Here is a 16,933-nt window from a genome sequence, read left to right on the forward strand (position 1 = left end):
TAGGGAGACAGGAGACCTCAATCGATATATGAGGATGTACATTAGTTTGGTCCAGAAAGGCAGGACAACTGGATGCAGAGAGGGAGCTTCCAAGTAACAGGTAAATAAGACACAAAAGGCTGCATTCTTTTGATTTCTGATTAGCCTTTCCAAAGGAAGTAATCAGATATGCATTTATCTCAGTGAACAGAGGGATGACTTTGAATAGAATGGGAGGCCGGTTTGCCCCAACAGTGCCCAGCTTGATTTTTCCCTTTAACTTAGTGATTTTGGGGTCCCAAGATTTGTTTTCCTTTCACACTACTATGCACTTACTGTTGAGATGATTTAGTGAGGCAGTCTGCAAAAACTGTTTAATATAGAACTCTGTGCTCAATAAATAACAGCTATTATTATAGTAGTCTCCCTTTACCCACAGGGCATATGTTCCAAGACTCTCAGTGGATGCCTGAAACCCAATACGTGCATAAAGTACAACGATTTTTCCTACACATGCAGAGCTACAATAAAGTTTAATTTATCAGATAAGATATTAACGACAATAACTAATAACAAAATAGAACAATTATAGCAATATCTTGTTCACAATTTCACCGATATAAGATTTGCTCTTACTATATCTCCTAGCAACCTCAGCATACAATTTCTTTTCTTTCCTTATGGAGAATTTTCACTTTTTCACTGAAAAAAAGCACTTGATGGCTTCTCTTTGGCAGATCTGAATTGCCAGCATCACTAAGGTTGCATTTGGGGGCCATTATGAATAAGTGAAGCCGTGTCATTTGTCTGGGGTAATACCTGTGGTTCCTTGTTCCACAGTCATGGAAAACTAGGATTTGGATACACCAGGGTAAGGTTCAGAGCAGAAGTTCAATAGGCAAAAGAAAGAGAAAAGCTCTTTAACTGCAGAGAGGGGTCCCAAAGAAAATGAGTTGCCAGTTCCTTGGTGAAATGCACAGAGTTTTATAGACTACCTTGAGGAGGTGGTGTCTGATTTACATAGGGGACAAAGAATTGTTTGGACCAGATATGCCATTTACATAGTGTGCAAAGAGACTGGCTGCCCCAGCCTAATCTGTTATTATGCAGACGGGTTCTCTACCTGGTGGGTGCCATGTTGCCTGCTTCTTTATTGTACACGTGGCAACAAAGAAAAGGGAAGATGGAGCCTCCATGTTGAACATAACTGGCTTTCAGGTAGCCCTTTTCTATTTGCACAGCTGCTGGCAGTCACCTGTGCAATCTTCCAGCTTGCTTATGTCTGTAGCTCCATTTTTCAGGCTGCTGTTTGTGAGAAAAGAAATAATTTGGGGACTGCTTTTTATTAAAAGGGAAATTCCACTGAGGACTCTCTTACCCTCACTATCTGCCTAAATAATTTCTTTTTAGCTTCTGTATCATAAGGGTGACTTGAACTCAAGCACTACAATTCCACGACAGTCGGTTTAATAACCAGGAGGGCTCCTAAGTGACTAGTGGGCCGGGAGTAGAGACAGTGTGGGTCCCCTGGTTAAAAGGATTCATGTCCTTCGTGGAGGTGGAGCAGGATAATGTAAAATTTTATCACACTACTCAGAATGGTGTACAATTTAAAACATAGACATCTTTTATTTCTGAAATTTCATGTTTAATATTTTCAGATTACAGTTGACTATGGGTGGCTAAAACCATGGAAAGTGAAGCTGTGGATGACGGGACTACTGTATTATTATTGAGTGCCTGAGTGCTGTCACATGAAAGAGCTTTCCTCATGGTGCCTAACTTGACCTCATACTGTCTACAAGGCTTCAGGGTAGGGTAGGTATTTTATCTCCATGGATTCCGCAGGGTTTTTTTTTTTTCCTTTTTTTCCCCGGATCTGATAAGTAGCAAAGCCAGCACTCAAAGCCCTCCCTAGAGGATTCAGGGCACTTTTCCCCTGGCCACAGACCCTCTTGCCTTTCCGGTAGAGGAGCTCCAATTTGTAGAGGCCATGATTCCCCTGTGAATAATGAGCTTCTAAACAATGAACAGGGGTTTGTTTGGGTTGTTTTCATTCCATCTACTGGAATCAGTCAGGTAGTATTGAAGCCCAGAAGCCTCACTACTGTGTGCTATCAATTTGTTCAACGATTATTCGAGGAGCAGGTGATTTCCATTAGATGATCCATTAAATGGGGATGTGTGTTTTTCAAACTGGAAACTCTCAGCAAACAGAGAAGCAGAGCCGGCTGATCTGCCTCCCTGGGAGCCACTGTCCTTAGGCTGAGCTTGGGCGGGAAGGATAACAGTGTGGTTATCTGGGTGTTGTGTGGTCAGGCCAGGTACTAGACTCTGAGTATATCCACTGCCAAGAGTTAACTTACCCAGCAGTGAGAAGGATATGAGACGGGTCAGGGAGGGAAAATGACAGCCAGTGTGTGACAGACAGGTTGAGAAGAAGACTCCAGAAACCAAAAGAGCTCCCAGAAGCTTATTTTCTAGCTGCAGAAGGGGTTAGGGATAACTCACAAAGCCAAGAAAGAAAGTCCTGGACGATCCTTCTAACATCACCACGATCTTTCTGGGGAAAATTAGTTAATTACCTTCTACCTTTCTGTGTTTTTATTTTGTATGGGCACATTAAATGGGGAAAATGGTTAAGACTCTTCCGCTTACATCTTGATGTCTGTGTTAGACCTTAATAATCTATGGCTGAGATCATCTTGTAACGTGGTCTTTGCTGCAAGAAAAGTCCATGCTCAGGAAGACATTTTGAGTGGAGATGCAATAAACGAGTTTACTTTTTAGTTCTTTCACTAAGTTAACTAATCCAAGGATGGTGATCCAGGACAAGAATGAACTTTGCAAACCTAAATCCTCTCTGGATTTTCAGATGTTAATATACTTCTTAAATATAAGACTCAGAACAAGTTTCTTATGTTCCCTGAAGCATAGTTTTCTCATCAGTGTAAAGAAGAGTCTGAACTGATCTCTGAGATCCCTTCTGGCATTGACATACTACCAATCTTTTATTCTATAATCTTAGATTATTTCTGTAATAGACTGTAAACACCTTACCATATTTCTAGAATCTGACCTCATTCTCCAAATGGACTCTTTTAAAAAATGAACAGAGTTACCTGTGTTACATGCAACCACCCTGCCTAGTTATACTAGTGAGATTCACATCTATAGCCCCAAACACTTGTCCTTCCAGTTTCATCGAGGTGAGCACCAAGGTAATTGCCAGGAAAGTCGCCAAGGGCTCTCCTGTACCTCATTGTTAATCAGGACTGCATTTCTTTCCCCCCATTCTGATCAGGGACTGCAAAGATGTGACTTCTGAAGGGTTTATTTGGCATACTCCTGGGGAAAACACACACACACACACACATACACACACACACACACACTTTTCCTTAAAAAGGGGGTGGAAGTTGTGGAAGTTGGTGGGGGTGTTGGCAGGTCCCTAAGAGCAAAAGTTAGACAGTGTTGCCCTCTGGTGGCAAAATTTCCCAACAGTGACCTTTGCTTTGAAGAAACTGCAATGACACTTGCTCGTCAGGGCGCTGGACACAGGGCACAGGGCGCTCGGGACACAGCATACATGCGGAGAGGAAGAGGTCACTTGCTCAGAGATGGCCATTCCATACAGAGTTGCTACCTTGACAAGCAAATAAAATCTTGCCACCAAATTGCTATGCTCTCTCCTTTCACTATCTCTCTTGGCCACAAAGGATTTGATCTTTATCTCATCTGTAGTACTCCCTTTTCTCCCATCAGTTCAATGCTTGTTAGAAATAAGATTAGAAGATATTTTAAAACTCAGAGGATTTGCCAAATCAAAGGTTTTGCCAAATAAGCTTATCATTAGTCCTTATGACTGCTTGACATCATAGGGTTTTCTTTTTTTCTGCGAAATACTATGCGTGTGGATGAATTGGGGTAGCTCTGCATTCATAGTTTGAAGAACAAATTCTTCTGCCCGGGTATCAGTTTCCTCCTTTCTAAAAAGAATGAACAGGAATAAGTGCTAAACAGATTTAATGCTCAATGATTCTTGTCCCTCAATATTTATCTATATAGTTTTTGCATTTTATATTCCAAAGACCCATACTTCAAGGACATGCTGAAAAAAGAAAATAAATGTATGAATGCAAACAGCTCCACATCAAGGGCATTGCATAGAAAGGCAGTTTTTAGACAAATGCAATTAAAATCACAATACTGATGAAGAAAGTCAGAAATACCAATAAGGAGGGCAACATTACCCTTTGATGGTAGAAAAAACAAAGCTGGGTGAATAAGTAAAGCTCTGCATAAGAATATGTTAATCAGTTTCAGGGTATTTCATTTGCCTCGTGCATGCATCTTATAGCATTTGTTTGTATTTTCTTGTAAATATGTGAATTAAAATAAATTTTATTATGGAGAGCTATTTTATCCATGGCGTTTTAGTTTCTCCCTTAATTGAAAAACTACTGGGCTATCCTCAAACCAAAGATGGATCTAATGGCCACTCCTTTCAACTCCTGCCAGAGCTCACAAGGAGACAGAAGGCTGTGGAAAGGAGTATTTTTGCATGAACGTGCCAATTCAACAAGATCTGATACAGAAAAGATGGCTTTCATCTCCTATGCTGTTGTGGGGTGACAACTGTTTTTTAACCTAAGCCTCATGTTGGGACTCAAACAAATACACAGTTCATTGTAATTAGGATTTCGGAAACACGTTCACACAGCACCCACGGAAATAATGCAACCAGCCACTGGGCCAATGCCTGGTGATTTGCTTTAGTCTTTTAATGACAGACCACTAATTCCAAATAGGAGTGGTGGAGAGGATGGGCAAAGGGCTGGCATCAGAAGCTTGGCCAGAGTTGCTAGTCAGAACTGCCAACAGTGAGCCTCCACTGCTGTCTCCTTCACTCTGCTTTGTGGTGGACATTAAGCATTCCAATAAAATCACCAGCTTGATGCTCAGCTGGCCTGATTGCTGAAGAGACTGATTGCATTATTCATTCTCATGAAAAGATTTTTAGGACTCTCAAGGATCTATAGAGATTACATTAAAAATATAAAAAAAAAAACTCCAGAGTTATCAACAGTTTAATTTATCCTCCTATTCTCTCAAAAGGAACAAAATCACAGAAGACAATAGACAGAGCCTGAACAGAAAACAGGTTTTTGCTGAGGTTGAATCAGTTTGGAAGCCCTGCATGTTATGGGATTGGGTGCCCCTCTCTTAGTCTTTTCTTTTTTCTTTTTCATTTCCCCTTTCCACTTTTATTCCAGACAGGTTCCTCTAACTTTTTTAAAAAATAAATAAACAAAAAGTAAACAACACCCCCTCCACCAAAAAAAAAAACACCAAAAAAAGTCCCAAAACAACAAAAGCTTGCTGCTTGCTAATTCCCTATGAAATACTTCCATCTACTGGCTGAATGGAGAAGACTCATGTTTTAGCTTTTGTTGTTGAATTTGTACCATAATTTATGAACACCACTCTTCAAGTATTTAATACAAAAAAATAGGAATCGCAAATCCAAAAATTAAAGAAACTGAGCAATGTTTTACTTTATATTTAGCAATAGACCCAAGGAATACCCCCAAGTATTTGATATAGGCATGAACATTCAAATGCACTTTGCAAACACCCAAAATGAGGCACAGATCTGCAGTACTGCAGAAAGCAAATTGGTGAGAAAAAAGGAATTGAGAGACTAGGGAGAGCAATGGTAAGAGATGATCTTTTAAGAGATGATCTTTCTGTCAAGTTAGTCAGGATATTTTAAATCAGACCACATAGGGAACAAGGCCGTAGCATTAGAGATGAAATCAGAGACAGTGGCCAAGGTAACCACATTCTCTTTATGAAGAAAAGTAATTCTGTGAGATCTAAAAAGAAACCAAATTGGATTTCAAGTTATGTTATTAAAGAGGATGCCTTCAATAAAAAGCCATTCAGAAATTTCAGAAATGATGCTTCTTCCTCTGTGTTCATTTTTTAAAAGAGTCCATTTGGAGAATGAGGTCAGATTCTAGAAATATGGTAAGGTGTTTAGTCTATTACAGAAATAATCTAAGATTACAGAATAAAAGATTGGTAGTATGTCAATGCCAGAAGGGATCTCAGAGATCAGTTCAGACTCTTCTTTACACTGATGAGAAAACTATGCTTCAGGGAGCATAAGAAACTTGTTCTGAGTCTTATATTTCAGAAGTGTATTAACAAATTCAACAAAAAATACAAATAAAACTCAGGGTTTCCATATGGATGTTAAATGCATTATATTGTTTGTAATATTCTTTCAAGAGTTGTTAGTTTCTAAAAGCAGATCCATATGCACAACAGAGCATCACAGACATCCTGTTATTGGGTTAATATTCACATCACAGTGGAACGTCTTGCTGCGGTTTGTCCATTTAGAATACACAGGGAACAACAGACTGCAGAGAAAATACAGTGCCTTTTTCAAAGGGTAAGTCTCAATAGGTCATGGGGCTAAATAAAATACGGATTGAATTATGTTCCCTCATTAGCTGGGCGTGGTGTTGTGTGCCTATAATCCCAGCTACTCAGGAGGCTGAAGCAGGAGAATCACTTGAACCTGGGAGGCAGAGGTTACAGTGAACTGAGATCGCACCACTGCACTCTAGCCTGGGTGACAGAGCAAGATTCTGTAGAGAAAAAAAAAATGTTCCCTTTGAGGGAACTTCTCTAAAAGTAATTAATATGTTATGTACCCTATTGGTGAAATGTAAAAAGAGGGGTCAAACCAAAAATGAATCCTTAAGGAGGTTTAAGGTAAAGACGTGGTGACTTAAATAACTCCACACACATCTTGAGAAACTGAAGCTCTAATCTTTAAGTCAATTTCCTTAGTGATATATATAAAAACTCAGCAAGGAGAGAGTTCCCCAGAAGTAGCTGGCTGTGATGGGCTTTCACCATGACTCTAGTGCTCTGTGGCATTACAGCCATTTCCATTCCCAACTTCAGACCTGCTTCTGCCATTGACTGGCCACACGAATTGAAGATTGAGGCTTAGCATTTCTCAACATTGCAATTTCCCAATGGTATGAATGTGCTCTGAGGATATAAAAAGAAAAACTCTGCTTGTAGAAATAGAGAAATGTGGGGGTATAGCATTAAGTGCAATGGATAGGCACTTAAAAGGCAACATTACAATATAATTTATTACTTCCGGACGCATTGCAAACACACATACACACACACACACACACACACACACACATTCATGAGTGCTGTTATCTACACTTAAAAAATGTAATTCTTACTTTCCTTTCCCAGATATGGCATGTTTCTTGAAGAGAGTAAATTTTTAAAAATTAAACATTTATTCAATCCCATTACAAAGTATAATTTTCCAGAATATTTGAGTGCCCAGAGGCAAATTGCAGAAATGTGTACAAAATGAAGCAATTTTTCTAATCAAATCACTGACATGTTAAAAAATTCATCTGAAATTTAAAAATGAAAAAAAAAAAAAAAGAATAGATTCCGTAGCACAGTCTTCATTTCTTAGATTTACTATTAAAGGCATAGCAGTGAAAAGCCCCCAAAACCACCCAGAGGTATCACTCAGAGACCCAGGATCAGCTTTGATGCTTCCTGACCCTCACGTCCCAAATGCTGACTTTTCCCCAGACATCACTCACATCTGCGCACTTGTGTCTCTTCCCACCAGCCCCATCCCACCAGGACTAGCGTTCTGTCAGGGTCGGGACCAGCTGTCTCTGCATGGAAACCAGTGTGACGCTTTCACAATGGAAATGCAATCACTTACCTCCCTTCTTTAGAACCTATCAAATATTTCCTCTTGACCTTAGGATAAAGTTGTTCTTGGTTTTTAGCCTAAGCTGGAACACAAAGCCTTGCATAATCTGGTTCCCTTTTAAAAGACAGCCAGGTTGGAAGCGATCCCGGAAAACCTCCAACCAACCTGCGCACTAGGAATAACGCGCGCTGGGGTGGAGACACAGAAGTTCGTGACCTTTGGAGCAGGGAGGAGCCTGGCCCCTCCTCTTCCTGTGTGGAACCTGGGATTCAAACTGCAGGCGGGAAGCGCCCTAGCAGGGACTCGCGTTGCGAGAGTTCGTTTCCCCCTTTTCTTCCTCTTCACCCACTACAACTCTCTCCTACTCACCATTCAAACCACCTGCGAGCCTAAATTTTCATGGCCATGGGACGGACGAGGACCCCGTCTTTAGCCGAACCAAAGAAAAGTCCTGCAACACGTTTATACACGCCCAGCCTTCTTTTGGGTCACGGCGTTTCATCTGGCGGATGATGAATGCCCTTCAGCACTTTGGGAGGCCGAGGCGGGCGGATCACGAGGTCAGGAAATCGAGACCCTACTGGCTAACACGGTGAAACCCCGTCTCTATTAAAAATACAAAAAATTAGCAGGGGGTTGTGGGGGGCGCCTGTAGTCCCAGCTACTGGGGAGGCTGAGGCAGGAGAATGGCGTGAACCCGGGAGGCGGAGCTTGCAGTGAGCCGAGATTGCGCCACTGCACTCCAGCCTGGGCAACAGAGCAAGACTCTGTCTCAAAAAAAAAAAAAAAGGTGCATTCTCCTTCCCAGCCTAATCATGCTTTACCCCAGCCTCCTTAACCCCTTCTGTGGTCCCGGCCTGGGAAGCTTCTCATCCTTCAGACCTCAGCTTCAAACATGATGTATTTGAGGTAGCTTTCCTGACCCCCTGGCTCCTTACTAGATTAGTTTATTTTCTAAACACATTTTGCAGTTTGTCATTGTAAATGTCTTCCTCAGTTGACTCTATCTTCTGTGAGGGAATGAACTAGATTTGTTTTGGTGACCCTGGTGCTGCCAGTCCTTGGTATAAGGTAGTTGTTCAATACACACAAACACACACACACTTAGACAACAAAGATTCTAGCTTGCAGTTGGTAGTCAAAAAAATAGTTATTGTGTTTTATTCTTATCAAACCATCAAGTACAAGGAGAATACTATCTTTCATTACTGTGAAGGGTATCATTGCTTCAAAGTTCTCTAACTTCCAAGTTCTGAACCCTGAACTGCTACCAAGCTATAAAGGGCTATGCCTAGTCACATGTCCACCCATCACCAAATAACTCACTAACCGAGAATAATTACCAATTTTTTTTTTTTTAATTTTGAGACGGAGTCTTGCTCTGTCGCCCAGGCTGGAGTGCAGCAGCACCATCTCGGCTCACTGCAACCTCCACCTCCCAGGTTCAAGTGATTCTCCTGCCTCAGCCTCCCGAGTAGCTGGGATTACAGGCATCCACCATCCCACATGGCTAATTTTTTTTGTATTTTTAGTAGAGGGGGGTTTCACCATGTTGGTCAGGCTGGTCTCAAACTCCTGACTTAAGGTGATCTGCCCGCCTTGGCCTCCTGAAGTGCTGGGATTACAGGCGTGAGCCACCGCATCCGGCCATAATTACCAAATTTAAATTTGCAAAGATGGTGACACTTTGACACTTGATCCAAATCAGGTGCCCTTTTCACTACACACACACACGCACATACACACACAGTATGAACCATGCATTACACACTATGGGTGATGCTTTCATCACAAGAACAGTTTGCAGTCAGAGGTGGAGAATATGGAGCAGAGAACTCTGGATAACTTGGGTTAAGGTTGATGCAGATTCAGTATTTCATTCACCTAACAAATATCTTTGAGGATCAACATGCATTCGTTCAATCGCCAAATATTTACAAAGTCCGTACATATTCCCAGGCACGTGCCAGGTACAACACTAGACATAGTAATCGGTGATGAGTAAAGCAGAAATGACATCCCGTGCTTGTGGAGCTTACAGTCTTGTGAAAGGAGACAGAAAATAAACCAGGCAACAAGTAAATCACATAACAACAAATCTTGAGTACTATGAAGTGCTATAAAAGAAAGGGTCAGAAAGCCGTAAGAGAGACCAAGGGAGATCTGAAGAACAACAAAATAGCAGCCACTACTGACGTGAGTGCTCTGGGCAGAGGGAACAGAGGCATTGTGCTGTAAGGGCCTGGGCCAGGAAAAGGTTTGTATGTCCTCATAGCTAAGAGGAGGCAGCAGGATTGGAGTGCAGCATAGATGACGTGTTGCGGGATGCGGGGTGACTAGTCGCTGCAGTTTGCTAGGACAAGGTGGTTTCTCAAGACACTGGACTTTCAGTTTTGAACCTGGGACAGTTCTGAACAGGGACCATTCGTCACTCTAGGTTCAAGATGGGTTTGAAGAGACTGATTTTGAATCTCTCCTGTCCAGACCTACAACTGCTCCAGTCAGTAAGCAGGGCCTGGGCTCCAGCGCTGTCTGGTGTTCCCCCTCTGCAAGTCTTTGTCCAATAAATCTGTGTTGCTGTTGAGCAACCCTCCCCACTGCTGTCTCTGTTTCTTTTCTCCATTCTAACAAATAGTAAATAGCAAAAGTGAAGAAAATGAGAAAATTAAAGTGATAATGATAGATTAATCATTACTTAAGAGGGAGAATACTAAGTAAAGGATGTGGATGAATTTTGGCTTAGAAACTCTGATCTTGTCCACATAGCTGTAAGTGTATCTGTGTGTGTACATGCACACACACATATGTGAAAGAGATAAACAAGTGATTTCCCTCCCTCCTTTCCTTCCTTCCTTCCTCCCTCCCTCCTTTCCTTCCTTCTTTCTTCCCTCCCTCCCTCTCTTCCTTCTTTCCTCCCTCCCTCCCTTCCTTCCTCCCTCCCTTCCTCCCTCCCTCCCTTATTTCCTTCCTCCCTCCTTCTCTTCCTTCCTTCCTCCCTCCCTCCCTTNCCCTCCCTTATTTCCTTCCTCCCTCCTTCTCTTCCTTCCTTCCTCCCTCCCTCCCTTCTTTCCTTCCTCCCTCCTTCTCTTCCTTCCTTCCTCCCTCCCTCCCTTTTTTCTTTCCTTCCTCCCTCCCTCCCTTTTTTCTTTCCTTCCTCCCTCCCTTCCTTGTTTCCTTCCTCCCTCTCTCCCTTCTTTCCTTTCTTCCTTCCTTTCCTTCCTTCCTTCCTTCCTCCTTCCCTCCCTCCCTCTCCCCTTCCCTCTTTCTCTCCCTCCTTTCCTTTACTTTCTTCCTCCTCCTTTCTTTATAATTAATGCCATTCAAAAAAGGAACTGAAATGGCTAATGGCATCTTATATTGAGTTTTATGCTTTTCAAAATATGTTCACACTACCTTCTTGAATCCCCACAATAATTCTACCAAGTAGGTATTATCTTCCACATAAAATCAAAAGACTATGAAAATTAAAATGACTTGTTAGACATCACACAGTAACTTAACAAAAGGACTAGGCTGGAACGCAGGGCTCCTAACTCCTCGACCAGTGTTCTTTTAAACACCGCCCTTTATTATTAGCTAGCTCAGTGACAGGATTTTGTAGAAATGATAGGTAAGCTTAAAGGCAGGAAATGTAACTGTGGCAGCAGTTCTAGGAAATGCTACAGTTATCTTCTGAAGCAGCCTGCCAAACAGCTCGGAGTCATGGCGGGCTCCCAAGGACAGTGTGAAGATTTCTCTTGGGCCTCTTCACCTGGTGTTAGGTTATCTTCATAATAACTGGGGTGAACTAGGCCCTCCACTGGGCTCTGACATTTCACCTGCCACTTGTGCACACTGAAAGGCATGACATTTCTTACACCTTTGAAAACATCAGGGAAAATCAAAGAAATTTCTCTCATTCTGAACTTTACCTCTGCTGGGCCAAAAGGTTTGCTACCAGGGCAATAATAAAAGCAAGAAAGGAGAGAGTTCCATAAAGAAGAGATAAGTGGAACAGATTTATGGGCTGAAATAACAATCAACCAATGACCATACTAGTTAAATTGCCTTCTTCAATACCTGCACTCTATACTATGCCTTTCTTACGTAAAGAGTAAACAAAACCCTTTTTTTTTCTGTTTCAAGACAATCTTGATTTTCATTGTGTGTAATTAAGGAGTACAATGTGATATTCTTTGGATTGATGCACAATAGATACACATATTTTCAAGTCACGTGGGATAATATGTTCATATAATTTGTACAGATCAAGTCAGTGTACTTGGGATATCAATCAACTTACATATTTGTATTTTCTTTATGCTAGAAACATTCAAATTTTTCTCTTCTAGCTATTTTTAAATGTACAATAGATTATCATAAGCTTTAGTCACCTCACTGATCTTTAGAACAGTATATGTTATTTCTTCTATCAAACCAAATATTTGTACCCATTAATCAACTTCTCTTTATCCCACTTCTTTCTTTGGCCACCCTTCCCGACCTCTGGTAACCACAAATCTACTCTCTTTCTTTATGAGATCCACTGTTTTAGCTTCCACATATGAGTATAAATGCAAAATGCTCTTTTAATATACTTATGCATAGTGAAACAGTGACTGTAGTCAAGCAAATTCACATATCTGTCATCTCACAGAGTTAATCTTTTTTTGTGTGCATGTAACAAGAGCCCTTAAAATCTACTCTTTTAGCAAAAATCCTGAATATAAAATAATGTTATTAATTATGTTCTTTGTTCTGTACACTGAATCTTCTAGACTTATTCATTCTGCATATCTGCTCCTTTGTATAAAGGATAAACAAAAACTTTAAAATACTTCTCTCTTCTGTCCTTCCAAGCCTACTAAGCACGTGGCATCCTCCCAGATGGAGAACCAACTCATTCACATGCATAGTTGGCTGTTGTTTCACTCAAAAGGAGTTGATTTGAAATTATCTGACTGCATTAACTGAACTGATAACCAGCTGATCATTGCTATAGATAATGGGATTTCTTCAAGGCATAGAGAAAGTCAGTAACAATCAGATCTAGAATTATGATTTTTTGACTATTCATATTGTAGGCCCCAGCCATCTCCAGTTGTGTATTCGTCCACAACCCATGAGCTGGCACTGGGGGATTGGCAGACCCTTGTTCCTGGAACCTCCCACTGGTTATCACACCTAACGTTGGAACACTGTGGTACAGTGAACTCTGATTCCTGGAATTGTTACCAGGTGACCACGACGTCATCAAATGGTCTGGCCATTCCTTCTACTGATGTCTCAAACATGTTTCAGACTAAGCTACGAAATGATAGTTGGGAAGACTTGCAGAAAATGTCCTGCACAACTGAGATCCAAGTAGCATTCATTCTCTCCTCCTTTATGACCTTCATCAGTGGACTCATCATCCTGCTGATCTTCAGGCTGATTTGGAGAACTGTTAAAAAATGGCAAATCATCAAGGGAACAGGAATTATCTTGGTCAGTTTCCTTATTAGGGATCCCTTTGTGTGAAGTTACAGATGAGTTTGGGGTAGTTTTGTGTTCAGCAAAAGATCTAAGCTTCATTCAGTTTTTCAGGCTAACACAGTCAGCTTCTCTGGCCTGGTGCCTCAGAAAGGGTAGTAAGCCAGACCTCAGGCCACATTCTGAAGCCTGAAGAGACAGGTTCAGGCCTCTTTTTTCTCCCATCACTGGAAAAAGCAATGTCTTGTATGGTTAATGATTAATGTTAGCTCTGGAAAGGGAGGTCACTGTTCTGGAAAAAAGGTTCATAAACATTATGTCCATGACTCTATCTTGAATTTTAACAAGACAATTGTGCTAGGTTGTAGAAAGGAGGTGAAAGGGAACAAGACATCAACATCAACCTTGCTTTCATAAATTGTTCATGCATAATGCATATGTACTGACATGTGTACATTGTCTTTTGTATGCTATGTGAAGACAACACATTGAGTTGCACATACACAGAGAAGCTCATGCATACATGCCTGTGCTATCCAGGCATAGATGCAAGGACATTTCTTATAACCAAACAACCTTAGCAGGAGTTGATGTTGTTGAATAACAGCTGGCAAATGATGATGATGAGGATAAATGATGTATTATACAGATAAGGCATTGCTTAAGAGCTTGAAATAAAGCTCTCAAATGCTGTGTAATGGATGTTCTATTACCAGAGGTCAAAGACGAAGAGTTTTATTATACCCTGTGTAGTTTGTTTCCATTTTTGCTTCCCAAACTTTCTTTCTCTGATAGATTATAGCAATTTCCATAACACAACACATTTCACCTGTGCATTATAATATTGAAAATTTGCTTAAAACATTTCTTTTAGTGCTAAAACCTACAGAAAATATAATTTATAAATTGATAATTTTTAAGGTTATTGGTAATATGGAATTTTGTTTTCCATATTTGAAAATTAGCCAATATTGAAGCTTATAGATTTTGTTCCTAAACAAGTTTATTCTATTGATTATTTGTACATTATGGATTTTAAGCAGTGGCACAATAATTGGAGAAAGAATACTGGGATACTGACTTATGGGTAAATAGCCTTGATGAATCTGCCTCCTGTTTTCTACCTTGTTTGTTGTTGTTAATGCACAACTGAATTTGTAGGATTTTTAAATCGTCTTAGTCTTCTGCTCTAGGCAGTGTTCTTCTCCATTATGTTCATTTTCTGTGATTACAAAAATGTGAGAGTACATTTGTCAATTTCCTATATTTTTCATTTCTTACTTTGGGTGTAATTTATGTCTACACTTCAATCCAGGTGTATCCTTTAATTACAAATATTTAGCAAATGTGACAAAATGTTAAGAAGTGAGCCTGAGCAACCAGAATGCTGTACCGTTCTGCTTTTGAATCTTGAGAAAAGAGTTTGATCAAGTTGAGTTAGTTTTCAATAATTTGTTTTGTTTCATCAAATTAAGAGTGACCTGTTTTTGTCTAAGCCTTTGGAGAAGTTGGACAAATGCAAAAAAAAAAAAGTCAGAAATCTAGGTGTACTGTGAAGAGTTATTTTAAAAATTATTTGGAGAGTTATAATTTCTCTCCTTAAATGTGCATTTAAAACATTTATTACATCTATAAATATGATTTTATTATATCTTAGGACCAATTTGTTTTTCCACAGAAGGTAGCTCCATTTTATGATGGAATTCAAATGAGTATTCTATATTAATGTCATACCTAGTATTTTTTTAAATTAATTCTCAGACAACATTTAGAAACAGACATGAGTCCTGTGTATTAGAGGACAAATAATTGATCAGGATGTAAACTTTCATCAAAGAGTTTTTAAATGAGACTTCCCTTCTTATCATTCAGAAAATATGAGTAGAAACATTAACTGATTTTGGAAATCTTGGTTTCATATAAAATGAGCTTTTTTGAAAGTCAGAGGGAGTCATTTAGCTTGGTGTGGGTAGTCCTAGGTGGTTTGTGTATTTCTTTGTGGTGGTTCTAAAATATTATCAGCAAACAATGAATGCCAGCTCAGGCCCCAGCCTTTCCTCATTGCCTGATATTAGGAAAGTCATTTAATTTCTCTATACCTTGGTTTCCACATCAATATAAAATTTATTTAGTCATGCCTAACTTTATCATATGAGATTACTGTAACATTTAAATATAATAAGTGAAGACATTCTGGCCGGGCGCGGTGGCTCACGCCTGTAATCCCAGCACTTTGGGAGGCCGAGACAGGCGGATCACAAGGTCAGGAGATGGAGACCATCCTGGCTAACACAGTGAAACCCTGTCTCTACTAAAAAATACAAAAAAACTAGCCGGGCGAGGTGGCGGGTGCCTGTAGTCCCAGCTACTCGGGAGGCTGAGGCAGGAGAATGGCGTAAACCCGGGAGGCGGAGCTTGCAGTGAGCTGAGATCCGGCCACTGCACTCCGGCCTGGGTGACAGAGCCAGACTCCGTCTTAAAAAAAAAAAAAAAAAAAAAAGACATTCTATAAATGTGAGGAAGGATTATAATTTCAGAATATAATACCAGCCAAAAAAACTAAAAGCAACACAAAATTGCTGAAAACTTCTCCCTTCTCTCACAAAATGCAGACACTTAAGTAATCACCTAAAAAATCAATTTGTAATCTTTTTTCTTTGTCCACATATCTTGATGAAAACTGTTACACTTATACCCAGAGCAGAAGAAAGCATGATGCTCCCAATTCTGATCGTTGCAATGATGTCAGTATGAAGGATCTGGGACTGAGTATACATGAGAAAGACATAGAGGAAGATTGCAGAATTTCAGCATAAAAAAAGCTGTGCGGAAAACCAGGAAAATGCAAATCCAGTAAAATCCATATTATGAAATATTGAATAAGCAACTTCAGGGTTCCCTGATTTGGACAAGGTAGAGTGGTTTTCGACTGATACCATCACAAGAGGCTCTATCAACATAAGTAAAACAGATTTCTTTCTCTCAGATCCAGCTCACATTGTCAATTTCTTTCTCTCGATTGTAGGAACTGTTCACATCAGGTAGCATCCCTAGGAACCATGTAAGAAGCCTCCACTTCCAGGGACGATTTCGTGATCGTATAGAAATGTTGCTTTCGGCCCAGACCTTTGTGGGGCAAGTGTTGGTAAGTACATTTTCAGTGTTAGCTTGCTAACAAACTTTAGCCATAGGTGTGATGATAGTCAGTATAAATCAATTGATTCTCTAGGTAAACAACTGATGTTCCTTTGGTCGTCTTATCTATAATATCACCACCTCCCCGTCCCCACCTCCCTGTGTCTACCACTCTTTACCCATTATCTTGCTTTATATCTGGAGTGAATATAATTACTAATAATTGTATTATTATATATTAATGTAAATCATATATATTATTAATAATGTTATATAATTAATAGTATATAATACATTATCTGTAATAACATGTAATTATATGGAATATTATATAATTATTAATAATTATAATCTTCCTAATTATAGTTAATTACTAATCATATATTTATAAATAGTAATTGTAATATTATATATTTACTAATTAATGATATATATTTATAATTATATAATTACTAACTATGTATTATAATTATATTTTATATTTATTGTCAGTCTTTCCACAAGGAAGAAAGCTTTGTTAGGGCAATAGTTGTGAGCGTTTGGTTCTCCTTATATATGCAGATGGGTGTGCACATAGATATTTTC

The 16,933-nt window shown here is 39.9% G+C and overlaps 1 protein-coding gene across 1 annotated transcript in view; it reads left to right on the forward strand.

The window, feature by feature from the left end:
• The first annotated feature begins 12,952 nt into the window (after window positions 1-12,952).
• Window positions 12,953-16,933, forward strand: part of KCNU1 (potassium calcium-activated channel subfamily U member 1) — a 162,382-nt gene continuing 158,401 nt past the window's right edge. Inside the window, exons 1-2 of the mRNA XM_025394530.1 lie at window positions 12,953-13,228; window positions 16,239-16,358. Of these exons, the coding sequence (XP_025250315.1) occupies window positions 13,034-13,228; window positions 16,239-16,358 (315 nt within the window). The 5' untranslated portion in view covers window positions 12,953-13,033. The remainder of the gene's footprint in view (window positions 13,229-16,238; window positions 16,359-16,933) is intronic.

This window comes from Theropithecus gelada, chromosome 8, assembly GCF_003255815.1.
Source record: "Theropithecus gelada isolate Dixy chromosome 8, Tgel_1.0, whole genome shotgun sequence".
NCBI classification, from domain to species: Eukaryota; Metazoa; Chordata; class Mammalia; order Primates; family Cercopithecidae; genus Theropithecus; species Theropithecus gelada.